The sequence below is a fragment of the Oncorhynchus clarkii genome, chromosome 28 (assembly GCF_045791955.1).
Source record: "Oncorhynchus clarkii lewisi isolate Uvic-CL-2024 chromosome 28, UVic_Ocla_1.0, whole genome shotgun sequence".
Taxonomy (NCBI): domain Eukaryota; kingdom Metazoa; phylum Chordata; class Actinopteri; order Salmoniformes; family Salmonidae; genus Oncorhynchus; species Oncorhynchus clarkii.
Genome location: NC_092174.1, coordinates 47,323,423 through 47,349,598, shown reverse-complemented (window position 1 = coordinate 47,349,598; position 26,176 = coordinate 47,323,423). Strand labels below are relative to the sequence as shown.

Sequence of the window (26,176 nt, the reverse complement as noted above, 5' to 3'; positions counted from 1 at the left end):
GTTTTCTGAATTCCAAATCAACTCCACAACACTCCTTTAGATCTGAGGGGATTAGATGGATATCAACCCCTAGTCCCTACACTCCTATAGATCTGAGGTGATTAGATGGATATCAACCCCTAGCCCCGACACTCCTATAGATCTGAGGGGATTAGATGGATATCAACCCCTAGCCCCTACACTCCTATAGATCTGAGGGGATTAGATGGATATACAGTGAGGCAAAAAAGTATTTAGTCAGCCACCAATTGTGCAAGTTCTCCCACTTAAAAAGATGAGGCCTGTAATTTTCATCATAGGTACACTTCAACTATGACAGACAAAATTAGAAAAAAAATCCAGAAAATAACATTGTAGGATTTTTAATGAATTTATTTGCAAATTATGGTGGAAAATAAGTATTTGGTCAATAACAACAGTTTATCTCAATACTTTGTTATATACCATTTATTGGCAATGACAGAGGTCAAACGTTTTCTGTAAGTCTTCACAAGGTTTTCACACACTGTTGCTGGTATTTTGGCCCATTCCTCCATGCAGATCTCCTCTAGAGCAGTGATGTTTTGGGGCTGTTGCTGGAAAACACGGACTTTCAACTCCCTCCAAAGATTTTCTATGGGGTTGAGATCTGGAGACTGGCTAGGCCACTCCAAGACCTTGAAACGCTTCTTACGAAGCCACTCCTTTGTTGCCCGGGCGGTGTGTTTGGGATCATTGTCATGCTGAAAGACCCAGCCACGTTTCATCTTCAATGCCCTTGCTGATGGAAGGATGTTTACACTCAAAATCTCACGATACATGGCCCCATTCATTCTGTCCCACACACGGATCAGTCGTCCTGGTCCCTTTGCAGAAAAACAGCCCCAAAGCATGATTTTTCCACCCCCATGCTTCACAGTAGGTATGCTGCTTAGGTTGTGGACAGGTGTCTTTTATACTGATAACAAGTTCAAACAGGTGCCATTAATACATGTAACGAGTGGAGGACAGAGGAGCCTCTTAAAGAAGAAGTTACAGGTCTGTGAGAGCCAGAAATCTTGCTTGTTTGTCCACCATAATTTGCAAATAAATTCATAAAAAATCCTACAATGTGATTTTCTGGATTTTCTTTCTAATTTTGTCTGTCATAGTTGACGTGTACCTATGATGAAAATTACAGGCCTCTCTCGTCTTTTTAAGTGGGAGAACTTGCACAATTGGTGGCTGACTAAATACTTTTTTGCCCCACTGTAAGCCATTTAGTAATAGCTTAATCTTGTCTTCTGATTGGGTGGGTGACAAGGTAATGTTGCTATATTTCTTCCAACGATCCAATCCTGTCTCTCAATCTACAGGAGTGGCTGGAGGTTAGGGATCGATTTGGACAATTTTTATTTATTTAAATACAGTACTCTCTGCCTTTCTTGTGTCCATCTATGACTGACAGTAAATGTTAACTATACCCCCCCCCCCCAACACAGAGTGATCAGTCCTATCGATGGGAAGTCTATGGAGTCCATCACTAGTGTGAAGATCTTCCAAGGGTCGGAGTTCAAGGCCAACGGGAAGGTCATCCGCTGGACAGAGGTATGTAACGTGTTGTCATCCTCCCTTCACCCTTCTCCCCAGAGGTTCAGCCCCTCTGAAGGGATGGGAGGCGAGGCTTCTCCCCAGAAGTTCAGCCCCTCTGAAGGGATGGTTCATTCCCCTTCATGGATTTAAAAGGAATGGATTGGTGTTGGAAATATTGATGTCTAATTTCCCCCTCTCGCTCTCTCTCTCCAGGTGTTCTACCTCCAGAGTGATGACCAGGCTCAGCCCAACAGTCTGAGTGACCCTGCTGATCACAGCCGTTTGACGGAGAACGTAGCGAGGGCGTTCTGTGTGGCGTTGTGCCCTCACCTGAAACTGTTGAAGGAGGATGGCATGGCCAAGCTGAGCCTACGCGTCACCCTCGACTCAGAGCAGGTAGATGTTTTTTTATTTTTTTTAATTATATTTTCATCAAAGGTACAATCCAGAGTCCCTTGTGACAGCAGAGCAAGGGGTAAATGCTATTGACACGATTTCTGCCAATCAGGGCAGCCAAAGCATCTGTTAATTGTCTTCTAAACCAGGGTAAGGAACAACAAGCTGTTTGTGATGACTTTGTTCCGGACTAGGTGACAGAGTAATGTAGCTGTGTTCTACAGTAACCTGTGTGTGTGTGTGTGTGTGTGTGTGTGCACGCGCGCCCAGGATAGATTGATTGGAAATTTTTCTTGTGCTTTTTCAATACATTTCTGTGTTCTATTCATGTGCTGTTCTAATAACCCATTTCTGTGTTCATGCAAGTGACTGAACAAATGAATCCTCACTTATCAGTATCTGCAATTTGGCAGGACGCCCAGACCTTGTTTTGAGAATGAAAAATATCAAAGTTTCAAGGTCTCCCGCTTGGAGAGAAGAAGCCTTGTGTGGCATTGGTCTGTCAGATGAATGAAACAAACTTTAATCAATTATGAATTGATGAATAAGCTAAATCATGCAAATATGACTTGTCAGTATATAAGGGAACTAACGGGACCGTCCCGTTTGAGCTTCTGACAGACCTTCACTATGGTGCGCGCCGACAATAAAAAAAAAAAGATTAATTTAAGATTGACTTCAAGTGGTAATTTCCACAACATTGTGTAGAATTTCCATGACAATAGATCAATAGATCGATCAATCATAACTACCCGTCTCTGTCCTGTTGCTAGGTGGGTTACCTGGCGGGCAGTAACGGCCAGCCTCTCCTCCCCCGTTACCTGAGCGACCTGGACAGTACCCTGATCCCTGTCATCCACAGCGGGGCATGTCAACTCAGTGAGGGCCCTGTCATCATGGAGCTGGTTTTCTACATCCTGGAGATTGTCTCCTAGGAGACGGATGCAACGGACCCCCCCCCCTCCCGTCTCCTGGTTCTCCCTTTCTCTCTGCCACCACCTCTTTTTTTTCCCCCCCTCCCATTCTGCCTCGCCTCCCATCCCTTCAGAGGGGCTGAAAACTGAGCAGGGCAGCTAGCTAATGTTACTGTCCCTTCACCAGATGGACAGCTAGCTCTGCTGGTTAGCTACCAGCTAGCTAATGTTACTGTCCCTTCACCAGACGGACAGCTAGCTCTGCTGGTTAGCTACCAGCTAGTTAATGTTGCTATCCCTTCACCAGACGGACAGCTAGCTCTGCTGGTTGGCTACCAGCTAGCTAATGTTGCTATCCCTTCACCAGACGGACAGCTAGCTCTGCTGGTTAGATACCAGCTAGCTAATGTTGCTATCCCTTCACCAGACGGACAGCTAGCTCTGCTGGTTAGCTACCAGCTAGCTAATGTTGCTATCCCTTCACCAGACGGACTGCTAGCTCTGCTGGTTAGAGACCAGCTAGCTAATATTGCTATCATTTCACCAGACGGACAGCTAGCTCTGCTGGTTGGCTACCAGCTAGCTAATGTTGCTATCCCTTCACCAGACGGACAGCTAGCTCTGCTGGTTAGCTACCAGCTAGCTCATGTTGCTATCCCTTCACCAGACGGACAGCTAGCTCTGCTGGTTAGCTACCAGCTAGCTAATGTTGCTAACCCTTCACCAGGCGGACAGCTAGCTCTGCTGGTTGGCTACCAGCTAGCTAATGTTTCTATCCATTCACCAGACGCACAGCTAGCTCTGCTGGTTAGCTACCAGCTAGCTAATGTTGCTATCCCTTCACCAGACGGACAGTTAGCTCTGCTGCTTAGCTACCAGCTAGCTAGCGTCCCTCTACTCCACCTATGCACCATCTCTTCTCTGTCCTTGGACCAGATCACATGATCCAGGAAGTCTGAGTAGCATTCCAGTTCCACTGTGGTAGCTAGAGGACAAAGCAGAAGCACTGCACTCTGGGAAATGTATTCTCTGAAGGCCTTGTTGTAGCATGGGGGTGCTCTGAGGACCTGATGGAGAGGTGTCCAGAGCTCTGCCTGATGAAACGGCGCTTCGATCTCCGCTGACAGGGACTTCACGCGGTCCGGTGAGCTAGGAAGATTAAAGAAACTCAGATAAGTGGAGAAGGAGGAAGCCATCCTCCTGTTGAAGCGGTTTCATTTGCACCCCGGTGCTCAGTGTCAGTGCCTGCAGGCACAGCTCTTCACAGAGGAAGGAAGGGTTTAAGGAATGATTGAAGGAAGGATGCAAGAAAAGGAAGGACTCTCCTCGGGTCTTAAGTCTGGCCTCTTTTAGCTTTATCCAATGATCACCAGATTCTTTATTTCCTGACGCGGACCGACTACAGTTTGTTTGCTCTAGTTGTGTTGTTGGAATGTTTTCTAGGCAGCACAATTGTAGTTGTCTCACTAGATCCTCCTGTAGCAGAGATGCAGAACAGCATCCTACTCCCTTATTTAGGGCACAACTTGACCCCATAGGCCTTTGGTGAAAAGTCGTGAGCTATATAAGGGATAGGGGTCCATAGATTTGGGATGCAGCCCAGCCCAGGACTGCCCTCTGCTGTGTGAATAAGGACCTAAACAGATTTGTAAGAATAATGTAGTTCTGTTCTTGAGGATGAGAAACTGTAAGGTCTTTATTTTTGTCGATTTAAATTTGGCAGACCCCCCCCCCATAGACATGCGGACATTTCGTAAAGATAGTGACGGTAAATCGGAAGTTGTGTGTAAACAAAGATCAATATATTATTAAGTACTTGAGACATGACCATTGTGGGTTTGTTGGTATAAAACCAATATGCCTACGATATGAACGAGCAGCGCTACGATAGATCGATAGACAAGTCTCATCTGTAAACTCAGACAATCACGCATGAATATCTGCAGGAGATGCATTGACAAACATCATTTAAGGTATACGTTTGTATACCATATGTATTAAAGAGAGTCATTTTATTGTCACGATAAAATAAATGTGGTTGGCAGGACAGTATTGAGGACGTAGTATAATGAGGACAATGAATAAACAAACTGCTATGGACAAATTACATTAAAATGGTTATTGTTGGAGGGTTTCATTCCTCCTGGGTCGTGTTCATTTAGGCACCAAACGGAAGAAAACAGACTGTGACAGGAAGGGACTAACTGAACTATCTGTCCAATGAGGAACACTTGTTTTCATTTTCCACTGCAAAACGTTTTGCGCTAATTTAATACGGCGTTGGAGTTGTCCAATAAGAAACAGTCTTTTTTTTTTTTTTTTTTGGTGTCTTTTGCAAAAATATTTTCTGTAACATCCCCTAATGAACAGCACCCAGTTTTCTGGAGAGGGGGACGATCATTGTCATTGTGTGTGTCAGTGCAACTTCAATAGGAAATATTTTAAAGATTATTTTGGTCCCAAGATTTTCCATGGATGTATTGGAACCAAACGAAACGGCGCGGGACCTACCTAAAATGGTAGATAGAAACTCTCTTGTTATGACCAATCATTTCCCGTTTGCTTACGGTGTACACTAGTGAACACACCCTTTTGACTCCCCTCCCTCCCTTGGCATTACTTCAGGTGTGCATTACCCGAAGGTGTAATTGTTTTTCTTGATGGTAGCATTTTGTTATTGAATTAAACAGACTTCTACCAGAACTCGTACTGCATGTATACAGAAACCAACTAAACAAGCTCGCAATGGTGACGAGAGCAATCCAACTTCTCTGCAGACAATATTCTGCCGTCGTGTGGATTGAGTCCAACACAAAAACAGCCATTGAATCAGCCTTGAACATGGCTGGATTTTCAGAAAATCCTGTTTTCTTCTTAATTTTAACATTTTGATATCATCAATCAACCAAAAAAATACATCTGTATGAAAAGCCAAAAACCCTGTACATCTTACTGTTCACTACAAATGTCTAAACCAGTCTATCAAACTGTAGTATAATAAAAATGTATATAAAAGTTAAAAGCATCTTTCCTTTTTTTCCCCTCCCAAATACACATTCAGGGATGTCACACTAGAACCTATAAGCTGTACACTGAAGTCTCTTTAAAATAAACATTAGAACCAAGTGGAGCGGAGGGGGGAACATATTGGAGCGGAGGGGGGGGAGACATATTAGAGCGGAGGGGGGGGGAGACATATTAGAGCGGAGGGGGGGGGGGACATATTAGAGCGGAGGGGGGGGGACATATTGGAGCGGAGGGGGGGGACATATTGGAGCGGAGGGGGGGGCATATTGGAGCGGAGGGGGGGGCATATCGGAGGGGGGGGGGGGGCATATTGGAGCGGAAGGGGGGGGGGCATATTGGAGCGGAAGGGGGGGTCATATTGGAGAGGAGGGGGGAACATATTGGAGCGGAGGGGGGGGACATATTGGAGGGGGGGAACATATTGGAGCGGAGGGGGGGACATATTGGAGTGGAGGGGGGGGACATATTGGAGTGGAGGGGGGGCACATATTGGAGTGGAGGGGGGGACATATTGGAGCGGAGGGGGGGGACATATTGGAGCGGAGGGGGGGACATATTGGAGCGGAGGGGGGGGACATATTGGAGCGGAGGGGGGGACATATTGGAGCGGAGGGGGGGACATATTGGAGCGGAGGGGGGGACATATTGGAGCGGAGGGGGGGACATATTGGAGCGGAGGGGGGGGCATATTGGAGCGGAGGGGGGGGGCATATTGGAGCGGGGGGGGGGGAACATATTGGAGCGGAGGGGGGGAACATATTGGAGCGGAGGGGGGGGACATATTGGAGCGGAGGGGGGGAACATATTGGAGCGGAGGGGGGGGGAACATATTGGAGCGGAGGGGGGGGGGGGGGACATATTGGAGCGCAGGGGGGGGACATATTGGAGCGCAGGGGGGGGACATATTGGAGCGGAGGGGGGGGGGGGACATATTGGAGCGGAGGGGGGAACATATTGGAGCGGAGGGGGGGGACATATTGGAGCGGAGGGGGGGAACATATTGGAGCGGAGGGGGGGGACATATTGGAGAGGAGGGGGGAACATATTGGAGAGGAGGGGGGAACATATTGGAGGGGGGGACATTGGAGCGGAGGGGGGGAACATATTGGAGAGGAGGGGGGAACATATTGGAGCGGAGGGGGGGGACATATTGGAGCGGAGGGGGGAACATATTGGAGAGGAGGGGGGAACATATTGGAGAGGAGGGGGGAACATATTGGAGGGGGGGAACATATTGGAGCGGAGGGGGGAACATATTGGAGAGGAGGGGGGAACATATTGGAGCGGAGGGGGGAACATATTGGAGAGGAGGGACATATTGGAGCGGAGGGGGGAACATATTGGAGAGGAGGGGGGAACATATTGGAGCGGAGGGGGGGGACATATTGGAGCGGAGGGGGGAACATATTGGAGCGGAGGGGGGAACATATTGGAGCGGAGGGGGGGACATATTGGAGCTGAGGGGGGAACATATTGGAGCGGAGGGGGGAACATGTTGGAGCTGAGGGGGGAACATGTTGGAGCTGAGGGGGGAACATATTGGAGCTGAGGGGGGAACATATTGGAGGGGGGGAACATATTGGAGCGGAGGGGGGAACATATTGGAGAGGAGGGGGGAACATATTGGAGCGGAGGGGGGAACATATTGGAGAGGAGGGGGGAACATATTGGAGAGGAGGGGGGAACATATTGGAGCGGAGGGGGGAACATATTGGAGAGGAGGGGGGAACATATTGGAGCGGAGGGGGGAACATATTGGAGCGGAGGGGGGAACATATTGGAGAGGAGGGGGGAACATATTGGAGCGGAGGGGGGAACATTGGAGCGTTTTTTTTTGCCAATGTATTAAAATGTTTTAAAAAACAGACTCCTTCTTTACACAAGTATTCAGACCTGTTGCAATGAGACTCGAAATTGAGCTCAGGTGCATCCTGTTTCCATTGATCATCCTTGAGATGTTTCTAGAACTTGATTGGAGTCCACCTGTGGTAAATTCAATTGATTGGACATGATTTGGAAAGGCACACACCTGTCTATATAAGGTCCCACAGTTGACAGTGCATGTCAGACAGAAAACCAAGCCATGAGGTTGAAGGAATTGTCCGTAGAGCTCTGGGATATTGGATTGTGTCGAGGCACAGATCTGGGGGAAGGGTACCAAAAAATGTCTGCAGCATTGAAGGTCCCCAAGAACACAGTGGGCTGCATCAGGATGAGCCTGCAGGAAGTGTACCACATGAGGGAGGAGGATGTCTTCCCTGTAACGCACAGCGTAGAAGTTGCCTGCAATGACAAGCTCAGTCGGATGATGCTGTGACACACCGCTCCAGACCATGACGGACCCTCCACCTCCAAATCGATCCCGCTTCAGAGTACAGGCCTCAGTATAACGCTCATTCCTTCGACAATGAGCGCAAATCCGACCATCACCCCTGAACTGCACTTTTTTTCCCAGTCCTGTCTGGTCCAGCGATGGCGGGGGGTTTGTGCCCATAGGCGACATTGATGCTGGTGATGTCTGATAAATACCTGCCTTACAACAGGCCTACAAGCCTTCAGTCCAGCCTCTCTCAGCCTATTGTGGACAGTCTGAGCACTGATGGAGGGATTGTGCGTTCCTGGTGTAACTCGGGCAGTTGTTGTTGCCATCCTGTACCTGTCCCGCAGGTGTGATGTTCGGCTGTAACGATCCTGTGCAGGTGTTGTTACACGTGGTCTGCCACTGCGAGGACGATCAGCTGTCCGTCCTGTCTCCCTGTAGCGCTGTCTTAGGCATCTCACAGTACGGACATTGCAATTTATTGCCGTGGCCTCATCTGCAGTCCTCATGCCTCCTTGCAGCATGCCAGGCACATTCACATAGATGAGCAGGGACCCTGGGCATCTTTCTTTTGGTGTTTTTCAGAGTCAGTAGAAAGACCTCTTTAGTGTCCTAAGTTTTCATAACTGTGACCTTAATTTCCTACCGTCTGTAAGCTGTTAGTGTCTTAACCACCGTTCCACAGGTAAATGTTAATTAATTGTTTATGATTCATTGAACAAGCGTGGGGAAACGGTGTTCAAACACTTTACAATTTTACAAGATCTGTGAAGTTAATTCGTAAAAATCCATTTACCTTTTTCATCCTGAAAAAGGGATGTTTCTTTTTCTGCTGTTTATGAAAGTATACAGCACCAGTCACAAGGCTGGACAAACTTCATTCAAGGGTTTTTCTTGATTTGTACTATTTCCTACATTTGTAGAATAATAGTGATGACAAATGTAATCATGTAGTAACCAAAGAAGTGTTAAACAATTAAATATATTTTATATTTAGCCAGCCGTGATGACAGCTTTGCACACTCTTGGCATTCTCTCAACCAGCTTCATGAGGAATGCTTTTTTGACTGCAGAGGCCAGGTCATCTGATGCAGCACTCCATCACTCTCCTTCTTGGTCAAATAGCACTTACACAGCCTGGAGGTGTGTATTGGGTCATTGTCCTGTGGAAAAACCAATTATAATCCCACTAAGCGCAAACCACATGAGATGGTGTATCACAGCAGAATGATGTGGTAGCCATGCTGGTTAAGAGTCCCTTGAATTTTAAATAAATCACTGACAGTGTCACCAGTGTACCCGATGTGAAATGGCTAGCTAGTTAGCGGTGGTGCGCGCTAATAGCGTTTCAAGCCGTGACGTCACTCGCTCCGAGACCTTGGAAGTAGTGGTTCCCCCTTTGCTCTGCAAGGGCCGCGGCTTTTGTGGAGCGATGGGTAACGATGCTTCGAGGGTGGCTGTTGTCTATGTGTGCAGAGGGTCCCTGGTTCGAAAGTTAGACTGTAACACCAGCAACAGCACACCACCACCTCCATGAAAATTACCACATCTAAGTGTGCTCACTTGTCAGAATATTGTTGTTCAATGTCATATTCTTCCTGGGTGTGTATATTAGCAGATTTGAATCAGATTTCATGTTGCTAAAAATGGAGCCAGTTCCACAGCCCTAACCAGAATAATTGCAAACCAACCCAGAAAGAGATCTGGGAAAGCCTGAGGATCAACGACATGAGCTGGCAGGCTTGTGGTGAGTTGGTTGCTAGTCAGGTCATGTGAGCTCTTTTACCTGGCTGAGTTCCAGCTGTTGGATACAACCGACATCATTTAATTTGAGCTCAAGGAACACCAAAAGAGAGAGTTGAAGATTTTGTGATTAAACAATATTTTATACACATTGTCTTTTTTTGGTCTGCAGAAAATTTGTAAGAAGTCGCTCAGTGGTGAGTCTTGAACAGGGCGATTTGATCAACCAATCGTGGTCCGTTGTGGTGTGCATACCGGATACTTCCTCTATGGCGAGACTATTTAAACCACTGCCCGCGAAAAAATACACGAATGATCGTCTTTCTGACGCCTTCTGAGAGGGTCTGCTGGTTTCATTTAATGTTATTCTGCCCAGGTCATCAACACAGCGTTTGATACTAGTTTATTCTGCTCACAGTTCGCGGGGACTGTCCTGTCGTTTTGGAAGAACTATCCGCGTAAGTATCCCGCTGTTATGATCTCTGAGTTATACGGGTTTGTTTTTAGGTCAAGACTGTCGTGACATGCGTAAATCCAGAAATATTAATGATCAATAAAGGAAGCTATATGTTTATACATGAATACATCGTTCAAGTATACACAGAGTTAGTATAAAGAAGACAGTTCTTGATCGAGCACCTTGTCATCGCAGCTGATCTGTCTCAAATGTTATCGCGCCATTTTCTAGGTCTATCAGGTGGCTGATATCCTGTTTTCTTCTCACGGTGACCGACAACTTCATGGACATTTCGATTTTGGTATCCTAAAACATATGATACGATTTTGAATCAGGTAAGACATGTATTAATGTTGATTCATGTAAACCATAGTTAAATCAAATGTTCAAGGAAAAATGTTCCGGACTGCAACCTACCTTTTTTTTTTTTATAAAGGTCGTTTTCTCAAATAATTTTGAGCTGTAGTTCGAATCAGAGTTCGACTCTTTGCTACATTATAGTGTGCACACCAGTCCAAATGAACCGAATAGTCCGAACTAAGGGGGTCGACGCACCAGAGTTCAGAAAACCGCACCAAACCAATATGAGAGTAAGAGTCAAGAAGGAAACCACTTTCATGAATCATAATATTTTTTTATTTAACATTTTATTTAACTAGGCAAGTCAGTTAAGAATAAATTCATATTTACAATGACGGCCTACACCGGCCAAACCCGGACGATGCTGGGCCAATTGTGCGCCGCACCATGGGACTCCAAATCACGGCCGGTTGTGATACAGCCTAGATTAGGGCGGGAAAGTACATTGCATGGAGGGTGCTATCAAAAACTCGAAATAATTAAGAGAATAAATCAGTCTCAATAATTCGAGAATAAAGTAGAAATATTTTCAGAATACATTTTTTTATAAAATTGAAAATAAAGTAGAAATAATATTTAGAGAATAAAGTCATTTTGGAGGGAGAAGGCTACAGCAGGATATTTTTCTCAGCCACAATCACATGACTACTGGGATCAGCATGGTACGGAATACATATTAGGAACTCATTCCATAACTGACTAGGGGAGGGTTTAGGAGGAGTGGTGATACTTGACTAGGGGAGGGTTTAGGAGGAGGGGTGATACTTGACTAGGGGAGGGTTTAGGAGGAGGGGTGATACTTGACTTGTGCAGGGTTGACACTTGACTAGTTAAGGAGTAAGGTCTGAGGAGGAATGATGTTCTTGAAATTAAATTTACACTTTATTATTTAAATAAGTTTAATTTAGACTAGTCTCAATATAATACAACTTTATTCTCAACATTCTGAGAATTTGAAGTGTTATTCATGCATTTAAAAAAAATATATTTGTAAAAAAAATAATTAAAAAAAAGTCAACTTTGGGTACAAAAACAGTCCGACTCTGCTTCTTTCTCAATTTTCAGACAGAAATGGGGTGTGGCATAAGTGGTTCATCCATGTGTTTTTCTGGTCATGCGCGCAGCAACCAATGTTGCTAGTTTGTTAGCTAAGCTAGCCACTGTAGCTAGTTTGTTAGCTAAGCTAGCCACTGTAGCTAGTTTGTTAGCTAAGCTAGCCACTGTAGCTAGCCAGTAACTCCTCCAGCACAGGATGTTGGTGGCACCTTAATTTGGGAGGACAGGCTCGTGGTATTGGCTGGAGCGGAATAGGTGGAATAGTATCAAACACATGGTTTCCTATTTGTTTGATGCCGTTCCATTCGCTCCTTTCCAGCCATTATTATGAGCCGTCCTCCCGTCAGCAGCCTCCACTGCCCTCCATTACGTGTTGACGTCATTTTACAGGATTTTGTTTTTGGACGGAAGCTGTAAAGATCAGTAAGAAATGGCACTTCTGTAGCTAAATATCTTATTCAGCCATTTTGTTTTTAAACATTAAATGACCTGGTATGATGGTGTATTGATAAATTATACAGTTTAAAGCCGTTGTTTTTCCCCAAAGTCAACCTTTTTAAGTACATCATTTTATTTTCTGCTCTCTTCGCTTAGCCCTAATACTCTTCTGAAGTTGATTTACCGTTCTCCTAGCAGCAGGATATTATGCTGGCGGCACGATTGCAGATTTCTTCCCTTCAAAGTAAGAGTCCCGCTGCATAGACATGCTAAACTTTGGGAAATAAATTATCATTTGACGTATTTTATTGGTAATATTGTATTTATTGAACAGCCAGTTAACCCACTGTTCCTAGACCAGTTAACCCACTGTCCCTAGACCAGTTAACCCACTGTCCCTAGACCAGTTAACCCACTGTCCCTAGACCAGTTAACCCACTGTCCCTAGACCAGTTAACCCACTGTCCCTAGACCAGTTAACCCACTGTTCCTAGACCAGTTAACCCACTGTTCCTAGACCAGTTAACCCACTGTCCCTAGACCAGTTAACCCACTGTCCCTAGACCAGTTAACCCACTGTCCCTAGACCAGTTAACCCACTGTCCCTAGACCAGTTAACCCACTGTCCCTAGACCAGTTAACCCACTGTTCCTAGACCAGTTAACCCACTGTCCCTAGACCAGTTAACCCACTGTCCCTAGACCAGTTAACCCACTGTCCCTAGACCAGTTAACCCACTGTCCCTAGACCAGTTAACCCACTGTCCCTAGACCAGTTAACCCACTGTCCCTAGACCAGTTAACCCACTGTCCCTAGACCAGTTAACCCACTCTTCCTAGACCAGTTAACCCACTCTTCCTAGACCAGTTAACCCACTGTTCCTAGACCAGTTAACCCACTGTTCCTAGACCAGTTAACCCACTGTCCCTAGACCAGTTAACCCACTGTCCCTAGACCAGTTAACCCACTGTCCCTAGACCAGTTAACCCACTGTCCCTAGACCAGTTAACCCACTGTCCCTAGACCAGTTAACCCACTGTCCCTAGACCAGTTAACCCACTGTCCCTAGACCAGTTAACCCACTGTCCCTAGACCAGTTAACCCACTGTCCCTAGACCAGTTAACCCACTGTCCCTAGACCAGTTAACCCACTGTCCCTAGACCAGTTAACCCACTGTCCCTAGACCAGTTAACCCACTGTCCCTAGACCAGTTAACCCACTGTCCCTAGACCAGTTAACCCACTGTCCCTAGACCAGTTAACCCACTGTTCCTAGACCAGTTAACCCACTGTTTCTAGGCCAGTTAACCCACTGTTTCTAGACCAGTTAACCCACTGTTCCTAGACCAGGTTAACCCCACTGTTCCTAGACCAGTTAACCCACTGTTCCTAGACCAGTTAACCCCACTGTTCCTAGACCAGTTAACCCACTGTTCCTAGACCAGTTAACCCACTGTTCCTAGACCAGTTAACCCCACTGTTCCTAGACCAGTTAACCCACTGTTCCTAGACCAGTTAACCCACTGTTCCTAGACCAGGTTAACCCCACTGTTCCTAGACCAGTTAACCCACTGTTCCTAGACCAGTTAACCCACTGTTCCTAGACCAGTTAACCCACTGTTCCTAGACCAGTTAACCCCACTGTTCCTAGGCCGTCATTGAAAATAAGAATTTGTTCTTAACTGACTTGCCGAGTTAAATAAAGAAATAAACATGTATACCAGCATTTCTTTAAAACAATGTACACAAATACTGGTCTGTTGAAAGCTGTTGTGTAGGTTCTCTCTCCAACCCTGTTCCTGGAGCGCTCCCGCCCTGTAGGTTCTCTCCAACCCTGTTCCTGGGGCGCTCCCGCCCTGTAGGTTCTCTCTCCAACCCTGTTCCTGGAGCGCTACCGTCCTGTAGGTTCTCTCTCCAACCCTGTTCCTGGAGCGCTACCGTCCTGTAGGTTCTCTCTCCAACCCTGTTCCTGGAGCGCTACCGTCCTGTAGGTTCTCTCTCCAACCCTGTTCCTGGAGAGCTACCGTCCTGTAGGTTCTCTCTCCAACCCTGTTCCTGGAGCGCTACCGTCCTGTAGGTTCTCTCTCCAACCCTGTTCCTGGAGAGCTCCCGTCCTGTAGGTTCTCTCTCCAACCCTGTTCCTGGAGAGCTCCCGTCCTGTAGGTTCTCTCCAACCCTGTTCCTAGAGCGCTACCGCCCTGTAGGTTCTCTCCAACCCTGTTCCTAGAGCGCTCCCGCCCTGTAGGTTCTCTCCAACCCTGTTCCTAGAGCGCTCCCGCCCTGTAGGTTCTCTCCAACCCTGTTCCTAGAGCGCTACCGCCCTGTAGGTTCTCTCCAACCCTGTTCCTAGAGCGCTACCGCCCTGTAGGTTCTCTCCAACCCTGTTCCTAGAGCGCTCCCGCCCTGTAGGTTCTCTCCAACCCTGTTCCTAGAGCGCTCCCGCCCTGTAGGTTCTCTCCAACCCTGTTCCTGGAGCGCTCCCGCCCTGTAGGTTCTCTCCAACCCTGTTCCTGGAGCACTCCCGCCCTGTAGGTTCTCTCCAACCCTGTTCCTAGAGCGCTCCCGCCCTGTAGGTTCTCTCCAACCCTGTTCCTAGAGCGCTCCCGCCCTGTAGGTTCTCTCCAACCCTGTTCCTGGAGCACTCCCGCCCTGTAGGTTCTTTCCAACCCTGTTCCTAGAGCGCTCCCGCCCTGTAGGTTCTCTCCAACCCTGTTCCTGGAGCGCTCCCGCCCTGTAGGTTCTCTCCAACCCTGTTCCTAGAGCGCTCCCGCCCTGTAGGTTCTCTCCAACCCTGTTCCTAGAGCGCTCCCGCCCTGTAGGTTCTCTCCAACCCTGTTCCTAGAGCGCTCCCGCCCTGTAGGTTCTCTCCAACCCTGTTCCTAGAGCGCTCCCGCCCTGTAGGTTCTCTCCAACCCTGTTCCTAGAGCGCTCCCGCCCTGTAGGTTCTCTCCAACCCTGTTCCTAGAGCGCTCCCGCCCTGTAGGTTCTCTCCAACCCTGTTCCTAGAGCGCTCCCGCCCTGTAGGTTCTCTCCAAACCTGTTCCTAGAGCGCTCCCGCCCTGGAGGTTCTCTCCAACCCTGTTCCTAGAGCGCTCCCGCCCTGGAGGTTCTCTCCAACCCTGTTCCTAGAGCGCTCCCGCGCTGTAGGTTCTCTCCAACCCTGTTCCTAGAGCGCTCCCATCCTGTAGGTCTTTGCTCCAACCCTGTTCCTAGAGCGCTCCCATCCTGTAGGTTTTTGCTCCAACCCTGTTCCTGGAGAGCTACCACCCTGTAGGTTCTCTCTCCAACCCTGTTCCTGGAGAGCTACCACCCTGTAGGTTTTCGCTCCAACCCTGTTCCTGGAGAGCTACCACCATGTAGGTTTTCGCTCCAACCCTAATCTAACGTACCTGATTCTAATAATTAGCTGGTTGATAAGCTGAATCAGGCTAGTTTGCACCTGGGGATTGAGTGAACATACAGGACGGGAGCGCTTCAGGAACAGGGTTGGAGAGAACCTACAGGACGGTAGCGCTCCAGGAACAGGGTTGGAGAGAGAACCTACAGGACGGTAGCGCTCCAGGAACAGGGTTGGAGAGAGAACCTACAGGACGGGAGCGCTCCAGGAACAGGGTTGGAGAGAGAACCTACAGGACGGTAGCGCTCCAGGAACAGGGTTGGAGAGAGAACCTACAGGACGGTAGCGCTCCAGGAACAGGGTTGGAGAGAGAACCTACAGGACGGGAGCGCTCCAGGAACAGGGTTGGAGAGAGAACCTACAGGACGGTAGCGCTCCAGGAACAGGGTTGGAGAGAGAACCTACAGGACGGTAGCGCTCCAGGAACAGGGTTGGAGAGAGAACCTACAGGACGGTAGCGCTCCAGGAACAGGGTTGGAGAGAGAACCTACAGGACGGTAGCGCTCCAGGAACAGGGTTGGAGAGAGAACCTACAGGACGGTAGCGCTCCAGGAACAGGGTTGGAGAGAGAACCTACAGGACGGTAGCGCTCCAGGAACAGGGTTGGAGAGAGAACCTACAGGACGGTAGCGCTCCAGGAACAGGGTTGGAGAGAGAACCTACAGGACGGTAGCGCTCCAGGAACAGGGTTGGAGAGAGAACCTACAGGACGGTAGCGCTCCAGGAACAGGGTTGGAGAGAGAACCTACAGGACGGTAGCGCTCCAGGAACAGGGTTGGAGAGAGAACCTACAGGACGGTAGCGCTCCAGGAACAGGGTTGGAGAGAGAACCTACAGGACGGTAGCGCTCCAGGAACAGGGTTGGAGAGAGAACCTACAGGACGGTAGCGCTCCAGGAACAGGGTTGGAGAGAGAACCTACAGGACGGTAGCGCTCCAGGAACAGGGTTGGAGCGCCCTGGTGTATATTTAAAGAAATACACTATAACAAATGTATGTTATTGGAATGACTTAATAGAATCTGCAAAACTTTAAAAGTTTCTCTATTGTGCTGGGCAACAGGTTGAATACAGAGGACTGGTGACTCACTCCATTCACTGCAATACATAGTATATGAGATACTTATTGGCTTGTAGAGAAAAAACGTATACTTCCGGTCTTATGAACTAGGGTGGAAAATACAGGTCTATTAAACAAATACGGATAGTTTTTGGAGGGGGACTGTGGTACATATCCAGCAACACAGCTTTAAATGAAAGGCAAAAGGCAAACTTTCAAATATATATATTTTTCTAAATGACCATCTAATTTATTTACAAGTTAAATGTCATGAATATTAACCAGGTTATTGGGACACAGTATAATCAGTCTTTAACGAACAGCGATGGAGAAAATGATTTACAAGTTGTAGGCCGATATGTGCTGCTTGTCTATCAAGGTTAGCAGTAAAAGCATAGGACTATCACCTAGTTGTCAAAAAGTTTATTTACAAACTAGATTATCAAGGTCAGCAGAGGCAAGGCTATCAGCGCGCAGAGGCAAGGCTATCAGCGCGCAGAGGCAAGGCTATCAGCGCGCAGAGGCAAGGCTATCAGCGCGCAGAGGCAAGGCTATCAGCGCGCAGAGGCAAGGCTATCAGCGCGCAGAGGTGTTGCTTTTCTGTCAAGGTTAGAGTATACTGTAAAGTCTTATTACCTAGTTTTCTAAACCAATAACGACAAGATTGAAATATAATACAGAGACGTGATGATTATCAAGGTCAGCAACGGTATTTTCTGTCGTTTTTTTAAATGTTATTTTCTCTAACTCGTATGAAACGCTTCAGTGTAAAACCTACCGTAACGCTTCAGTGTAAAACGTACCGTAACGCACCGTGTGCAGGGTATGAGGTAATAACATGGCTATATATACAGGGTACCAGTACTGAGTCGATGTGCAGGGTACGAGGTAATAACATGGCTATATATACAGGGTACCAGTACTGAGTCGATGTACAGGGTATGAGGTAATAACATGGCTATATATACAGGGTACCAGTACTGAGTCGATGTACGGGGTATGAGGTAATAACATGGCTATATATACAGGGTACCAGTACTGAGTCGATGTGCAGGGTATGAGGTAATAACATGGCTATATGTACAGGGTATGAGGTAATAACATGGCTATATATACAGGGTATGAGGTAATAACATGGCTATATATACAGGGTATGAGGTAATAACATGGCTATATATACAGGGTATGAGGTAATAACATGGCTATATATACAGGGTATGAGGTAATAACATGGCTACATATACAGGGTACCAGTACTGAGTCGATGTGCAGGGGTACGAGGTAATAACATGGCTATATATACAGGGTACCAGTACTGAGTCGATGTGCAGGGGTACGAGGTAATAACATGGCTATATATACAGGGTACCAGTACTGAGTCGATGTGCAGGGTACGAGGTAATAACATGGCTACATATACAGGGTACCAGTACTGAGTCGATGTGCAGGGGTATGAGGTAATAACATGGCTATATATACAGGGTACCAGTACTGAGTCGATGTGCAGGGTATGAGGTAATAACATGGCTATATATACAGGGTACCAGTACTGAGTCGATGTGCAGGGTATGAGGTAATAACATGGCTACATATACAGGGTACCAGTACTGAGTCGATGTGCAGGGGTATGAGGTAATAACATGGCTATATATACAGGGTACCAGTACTGAGTCGATGTGCAGGGTATGAGGTAATAACATGGCTATATATACAGGGTACCAGTACTGAGTCGATGTGCAGGGTATGAGGTAATAACATGGCTACATATACAGGGTACCAGTACTGAGTCGATGTGCAGGGTACCAGGTAATAACATGGCTATATATACAGGCTACCAGTACTGAGTCGATGTGCAGGGTATGAGGTAATAACATGGCAATATATACAGGGTACCAGTACTGAGTCGATGTGCAGGGTACGAGGTAATAACATGGCTATATATACAGGGTACCAGTACTGAGTCGATGTGCAGGATACGAGGTAATAACATGGCTATATATACAGGGTACCAGTACTGAGTCGATGTGCAGGGTACGAGGTAATAACATGGCTATATATACAGGGTACCAGTACTGAGTCGATGTGCAGGGTATGAGGTAATAACATGGCTACATATACAGGGTACCAGTACTGAGTCGATGTGCAGGGTACCAGGTAATAACATGGCTATATATACAGGCTACCAGTACTGAGTCGATGTGCAGGGTATGAGGTAATAACATGGCAATATATACAGGGTACCAGTACTGAGTCGATGTGCAGGGTACGAGGTAATAACATGGCTACATATACAGGGTACCAGGTAATAACATGGCTAAAAATACAGGGTACCAGGTAATAACATGGCAATATATACAGGGTACCAGTACTGAGTCGATGTGCAGGGTACGAGGTAATAACATGGCTACATATACAGGGTACCAGGTAATAACATGGCTATATATACAGGGTACCAGTACTGAGTCGATGTGCAGGAGTGCGAGGTAATTGAGGTAGAAATGTGAATGTATGTATGGATAAAGTGACAAGACAACAGGATAATAAAAATTGTAGTTTTCATAATTGGTCCTAAATATTTTTTAAATCTCATAAATAACTTATGGCCTTTTATTGCTGGCACAATATAATTTTAATCACTGTCCAATTTTATCTTATTATTCAACTAATTATTACAATGTGTTGAAATGCAAGCTTTTATTTTGAAGGTTTCCTCATTACCATACGGAAGTGGCATCTTTGATTGTGCTGCTGGCAGAATTGAACTGTGCTGTTGCCTGAACATAAAACCATGGGAGATCTAGGGCAGAAACAACAGAAACTGGACCCATTTTTGAAGGTATTTTGAAAGGAGTTCTACCAAACCAGCGTTCTACAACTTGAGTCCCCCCCAGAACCTACAAAATGTGATGGTGTTTTTTCTAAATTACAGAAGATTACTAGTCCAAGTAACACTTCAAACAACCAACAACAAACTCCTGACCAATCTCCAGGAGCTGATGCCAAGGTGACACACACACACTCTGTCATGTTACTTAGTTTTCTTAGTCTTAATCTTAGTTTTATTTTATTAGTGTGACTTGCTTCAGCAGTTACACTTTAAATATTGTACAACTTATTTCTGACTCTTCTTTGGAAAGCAATTTTTTTTTGTATACTGTGTCGTGGAAATCCTTACACAGTCAATCTTTAAATAAACCATTGTTTATTGTCAGCGTGCTAGTACACATGTCGATCAGGAGCTCTGCCTCATAAGGCCCAGCAGTTGTCTTATACACGGCTATACACAGACAAGTTTTATATTTGCATGATTTAGCATAATTAATGAATCATTACCGTTTTGTTCTATTCGTGTGACGGACCAAGGCCGGTTCGTAACACGTGACACCTTACGAGGCTCCTCCTCTCTAAGCTGAAACCTTGAAACTGAGATATCTTTTGTTTGTTCTCCAAACAAAATCTGGTTGTACTGCCAAACTGCAGCTACTGATAGTGAGGATTTGTACAGTCAGCCACTTGCATGAACACAGAAATTGGTTACTAGAACAGCACATGAATAGAAGACAGAAATTAGTTAAAAGAAAAGTACAAACAATTAAATTCCCTTAGCACTGACAAATCATCAACATGTGTAGTTAACTAGTGATTATGAAGGATTGATTGTTTTTTATAAGGTAAGTTTAATGCTAGCTAGCAACTTACCTTGGCTTACTGCATTCGAGTAACAGGCAGTCTCCTTGTGGAGTGCAACAAGAGGCAGGTCGTTATTGCGTTGTACTAGTTAACTGTAAGGTTGCAAGATTGGATCCCCCGAGCTGACAAGATGAAAATCTGTCTTTCTGCCCCTGAACAAGGCAGTTAACCCACTGTTCCTAGGCCGTCATTGAAAACAATAATGTGTTCTTAACTGACTTGCCTAGTTAAATAAATATTAAATAAAGGTGTAAAAAAAAAAAAAATCAGTGTCCAAAGATACCGATTTCCGATTGTTATGAAAACTTGAAATCGGCCATTCCATTAATCGGTCGACCTCTAATACTAGCCCCAATTTTTCAACATTAGCCTCTAACAATTTAAACTTCAGAAATGATTCCACTAACATACAAAGACAGCTGAAGCAAGTCACACAATTTGTTTGGGTGAAAAAGACAATTTTCTTGTAATTGTAGTTGATGTATATGTTGTAACTCATCAGGGTAAATCCTTCTGCAACCAGCCAGGAACATCTCGCCAATCTCAGGATCCTCATTTCAAGGTTAGACATGCATTCATCTGCCTGTATTTGCTTTAGTTGGTACTGTTTAGCTTTTCCAATTTATTTGCCTGTTCATTAATAATAGTAAATTATGAGTTATTTTTAATATAGTCTTCTATTTTACAAGCTGATGTAGTGGAGGTGAGGCGGAGTCACTCTCTTCCTGCGTCTTAAACTCGGTGTCACTCTTGGACCAAGGGGGAATTTCCTCTTGGCCTTATGGTTGACATTGGTTTCCTGAGAGGGAGACTGTGGTTCTAATCCCCTGAGCCTTAACACTTACATCTCTTCTGTCACAGAAAGAAGCACATGATGAAAGCCATTCCTTCCGATACCGCTTCAAATTCAAACAATACAGTGTTACATGCCATACTCATGGAACGGTCCTGGGTGCACTGCGAACAAGTGAGATGTTCGAGAATACGACAAAGAAAAAACAGGGGATGGAAATTGTCATCCAAAGAGAGAAAGAGCCACGGGCAGCTGTCAGTACACATTTCCCCTGCCATTTAATTGATAACAATGAGCTACTGACAGTCAGCTTCATCAGGGTTCTAAATGGTAGTTCTTCAGATACCCGGGGCCTTTACAAACAGAGTAACCCACCAAAAATACGACCTGACAAGTTGATGACTTTCTGTGTTGAAACTGAGGGTGGAAAAGGTATTAAAACGAAAGTAATGAAAAACCCAGCGCTAAGGAAGAATGTAAAGTATGTTTGTGTGTACGCATACAAAGGGGAAAAGGTGAAGCAAGCCTTGAGGAGAGATGGGCGATTTGATAAAACCGTCTTTAAAACACGCTGTGTTCTTTCTGAGCCAGAGACCGGTGTCGACACAGAGATGTCCCAGCTTGTTGATGGTCTTGATGGGAAAAGTCGTAAAGGTGAAATGTTGATTGTGAAGGTTAAACGTATCGGTCGTGTATCTCAGCCACAGCCAGATAGTCTTGAGGATTGGGACAACACACCAACTGAAGAGCTGTCCGTCCCCTCTGGTGTAACATCGGAAGCAGCTCTCTCTCCTCAGAGTCCTACCACAACAGACACAGTTAAAACACAGTTGCAGTCAAAAGAGGCAGGAAAAGATGGTAGTTCTCTGGTAGTGAAGCAAAAGATTCCAAACTCTAAAGAGATCCTAAGCATCCTGCGTTCCCAATATGCAGGTTTGGTAGATCACTTGAAAGAGAGAGAGAATTTGAAAAAGCCTTCAGATGTGCAACAATTCTTGAGAGTAGAGTTTGGAAAGAAAACACAGAGCTTCCAAGAGGTGAAGAAAGTGAAGAGACTAATAGAGCTGAGTGCTTCTGTTTGTCAGGTGAGAATTGAAGGGAATGCAAAAGGAACTGGCTTCCTTCTGTTTGAAAAGTTCATCCTTACAAACGCCCATGTTGTCCATCAAATCTATGAGCCGATAACTAACAAGCTGCAACAATCGGTAACAGTCACGTTTGACTTTGAAGACCTGGATGAGAGAACGCAGCAGATACCAGTGCAAAGTGAGGTTGTAGCCTATGGAAAAGTTGATTCTGGGAATCTTGACTTTGCTTTGCTGGAGCTTAGCTCAGATCCTGACATCACTTTGCCTTCAAGCTTGCTTGACATCTTCAGCTTTCCGTCTCTAGAGGGTGGAATCTGCATCGTCGGCCACCCCGAGGGCGGGGTGAAAAAGACAGACCCCTGCTTTATCATTCAATATGGAGATCGTAAACAAGCTTTAGAAAAACATGTAACAGAAAATGAGGAATTCTTATATGTTATAAACAACAGATATTTTGAGGAGAAATGGGACATCGACACACATCTACCAAGGGACACAGAAAAGATTACCTATGACACCTGTTTCTTCCACGGTGCCTCTGGCTCTCCAGTCTTCAATGAGTACTGCCAGCTGATCGCTATGCATACAGCAGGCTACTCCTACCAGGGTAAAAGAGGGAAAACCCAGAGTGTCATAGAGTATGCCATTCCCCTGTCAGGCATACTTGAGGAGATCATCATTCAAGCGGTGCGTAGGAAAAGAGTTGATGTGCTACAGGAATTCCTGAGCCAGAGGAGTATGAAATTAGACGTAGTGATGGAAAGAGTCGAGGCACAGTCTGATAATGCCAGCCTGGTCAAGGCATTTCAGGAGAAGCTGCCGTTTAACAGTAACTCTTCGGCGACAGATCAGAGAACCTTCCACCAGTTCCTCTTTGATAAAGCCACAGGGGTCGACGCCACAGGGGTCGAAGCCACAGGGGTCGACGCCATGGATGTGGATGATGACCAGTGGTGGAAAAAGTGCCCAGTTGTCTTGAGTAAAAGTAAAGATACCTTTTAATAGAAAGTGACTCAAGTGAAAGTGGGAGTCGCCCAGTAAAATACTTCTTAAGTAAAAGTCTAAAAGTATTTAGTTTAAAATAGCCTTAAATATCAAAAGCAAATCATTTCAAATTCCTTACGGTTAAGCAAAGCAGACGGCACCATTTTCTTGTTTTGAAAATGTATGGATAGCCAGGGGCACACTCCAACACTCAGACAACATTTACAAACGATGCATTTGTGTTTAGTGAGTCCTCCAGATCAGAGGCTAGTAGGGATGATCAGGGATGTTCTCTGTTTAGTGAGTCCTCCAGATCAGAGGCTACAAGGGATGACCAGGGATGTCCTCTGTTTAGTGAGTCCTCCAGATCAGAGGCTAGAAGGGATGACCAGGGATGTTCTCTGTTTAGTGAGTCCTCCAGTCCAGAGGCTAGAAGGGATGACCAGGGATGTTCTCTGTTTAGTGAGTCCTCCAGATCAGAGGCTAGTAGGGATGCCCAGGGATGTTCTCTGCTTAGTGAGTCCTCCAGGGATGTTTTCCTGAACATCTTCCTGTCCTGTTAAGCATTCAAAATGTAACATACTTTTTGGTGTCAAGGAAAATGTATGGAGTAAAAATCATTTTATAATACAATTTTCTTTAGGAAAGTAGTGAAGTAAAAGCTGTCAAATATAAACAGTAAAGTAAGCTACAGGTATCCCATAAAACAACTTAAGTAGTATTTTAAAGTATTTTTTACTAAAGTACTATACACCACTGATGATAATGATTAATGAAATTAGTGACGTGTATATTATTAAAATCCATACTTTTAATCTAAACTGTATTACTACGTTTTCATATATTAATGAGTTTATATTTCATTATTACATTCCTCAATACAGACCTGTTCTTAGGCAGATCATGATTACATTCCTCAATACAGACCTGTTCTTAGGCAGATCATGATTACATTCCTCAATACAGACCTGTTCTTAGGCAGATCATGATTACATTCCTCAATACAGACCTGTTCTTAGGCAGATCATGATTACATTCCTCAATACAGACCTGTTCTCAGGCAGATCATGATTACATTCCTCAATACAGACCTGTTCTTAGGCAGATCATGATTACATTCCTCAATACAGACCTGTTCTTAGGCAGATCATGATTACATTCCTCAATACAGACCTGTTCTTAGGCAGATCATGATTACATTCCTCAATACAGACCTGTTCTTAGGCAGATCATGATTACATTCCTCAATACAGACCTGTTCTTAGGCAGATCATGATTACATTCCTCAATACAGACCTGTTCTTAGGCAGATCATTATTACATTCCTCAATACAGACCTGTTCTTAGGCAGATCATGATTACATTCCTCAATACAGACCTGTTCTTAGGCAGATCATGATTACATTCCTCAATACAGACCTGTTCTTAGGCAGATCATGATTACATTCCTCAATACAGACCTGTTCTTAGGCAGATCATGATTACGTTCGATGCATCATTCATGTAACCTTCTACTATCGAGTCAAATAAACCTGAGATCTTTCCATGGAAATTGTAGTTTAACATACTCTAGTCTGACCTGATTGTATTGTTTTCTGCCGAGGAGACGTACTGTAACCATTGTTTGTTTTAATCTTCAAAATAAAAGCACAGGAGAAGCTTTTCTACTGTATTATTGACTGCATGTTTGTTTATTCCGTGTGTAACTCTGTGTTGTTGTTTGTGTCGCACAGCTTTGCTTTATCTTGGCCAGGTCGCAGTTGTAAATGAGTTGTTCTCAACTGGTCTACCTGGTTAAATAAAGGAGAAATAAATAAGATAGTATACTTGTAAACATGTTTTATTTTCTTCAAGCAGAAATTAAACTTAATAATCATAAGTAATATGGTTAAAAACAAGAGTACAACACTGTTAATATAATGTTAGACAATCAGGTTCCTATCATAGTAAATCTAGGTTTTAATGGATTGTCAAAATGCTTTAGTAGTTTTCTTAACAGGAAATAAAAACAGCCCTCTGCTTTGTGAAAGACCAAGGACCAGAACAGAATATTCAGGACAGAGAGGAGAGCTGGTAGCAGAGAGAGACACAATCCTGGTCCTGGATCAACTGTAACCTCTAATATAATAGTTCAGAGCAAATGATGAATGATCCAGGATCTGTAATTAGTAATTGAACCTGGGAACGAGGTTAAGGATTTGATGGAGGAGGACACAACCTAATAACAATATGGTGTCAAACACACAGTACACGACATGACAGATGATTCTGACTAGGCCCCAAATGGCACCATATTCCCTACATAGTGCACTACTTTAGACCAGAGCCCTATGGAACCCTATTCCCTATATAGTGAACTACTTTAGACCAGAGCCCTATGGCACCCTATTCCCTATATATAGTACACTACTGTAGACCAGAGCCCTATGGCACCCTATTCCCTATATAGTGCACTACTTTAGACCAGAGCCCTATGGCACCCTATTCCCTATATAGTGCACTACTTTAGACCAAAGCCCTATGGCACCCTATTCCCTACATAGTGCACTACTTTAGACCAGAGCCCTATGGCACCCTATTCCCTATATAGTGCACTACTTTAGACCAGAGCCCTATGGCACCCTATTCCCTATATAGTGCACTACTTTAGACCAAAGCCCTATGGAACCCTATTCCCTATATAGTGCACTCCTAGCCCTATGGGCCCTGGTTGAAAGCAGTGCACTACATAGGGAATAGGGTTCCATTTGGGCCTGATTTCAGAATCAGGGTGCGTAGATCTCCCCACTACAGGTCCCTGTAGTTGTTGCTGAGTAGTTTGGGGTAGGAGGTTCCGATGGATCGCCCCTGACGATACACCACCATCTCTAGCAGGTACTCGTCCACCTTCACCACGGCCGTGGT

The 26,176-nt window shown here is 45.4% G+C and overlaps 2 protein-coding genes across 9 annotated transcripts in view; both read left to right on the top strand.

Moving 5' to 3' along the window:
* LOC139386611 (zinc finger, FYVE domain containing 9a) overlaps positions 1-5,883 on the top strand; it is a 47,285-nt gene extending 41,402 nt beyond the window's left edge. For all 5 annotated transcript variants that reach the window (XM_071132320.1, XM_071132318.1, XM_071132319.1 and 2 more), the window contains 3 exons: positions 1,461-1,566; positions 1,765-1,947; positions 2,721-5,883. In XM_071132320.1, the coding sequence (XP_070988421.1) occupies positions 1,461-1,566; positions 1,765-1,947; positions 2,721-2,882 (451 nt within the window). In that variant the 3' untranslated portion in view covers positions 2,883-5,883. The remainder of the gene's footprint in view (positions 1-1,460; positions 1,567-1,764; positions 1,948-2,720) is intronic.
* A 4,366-nt stretch (positions 5,884-10,249) lies between these two features.
* On the top strand, positions 10,250-24,955 carry LOC139387460 (serine protease FAM111A-like). 4 transcript variants are annotated; one of them, XR_011629170.1, is made up of 7 exons: positions 10,250-10,409; positions 10,640-10,743; positions 19,423-19,553; positions 19,647-19,721; positions 20,910-20,969; positions 21,269-23,505; positions 23,652-24,942. XR_011629170.1 is itself a non-coding variant. In XM_071133652.1 (6 exons), exons 3-6 carry the CDS (start codon positions 19,506-19,508, stop codon positions 23,288-23,290), a joined length of 2,205 nt encoding a protein of 734 aa, XP_070989753.1. In that variant the 5' UTR covers positions 10,250-10,409; positions 10,640-10,743; positions 19,423-19,505; the 3' UTR covers positions 23,291-24,955. The 4 variants fall into 4 exon arrangements, 3 of the variants coding, with proteins under 3 accessions (XP_070989753.1, XP_070989751.1, XP_070989752.1); XM_071133652.1 differs by having other exon boundaries at positions 21,269-24,955; XM_071133650.1 differs by lacking the exon at positions 23,652-24,942 and having other exon boundaries at positions 20,901-20,969; positions 21,269-23,586.
* The last annotated feature ends 1,221 nt before the right edge of the window (positions 24,956-26,176 follow it).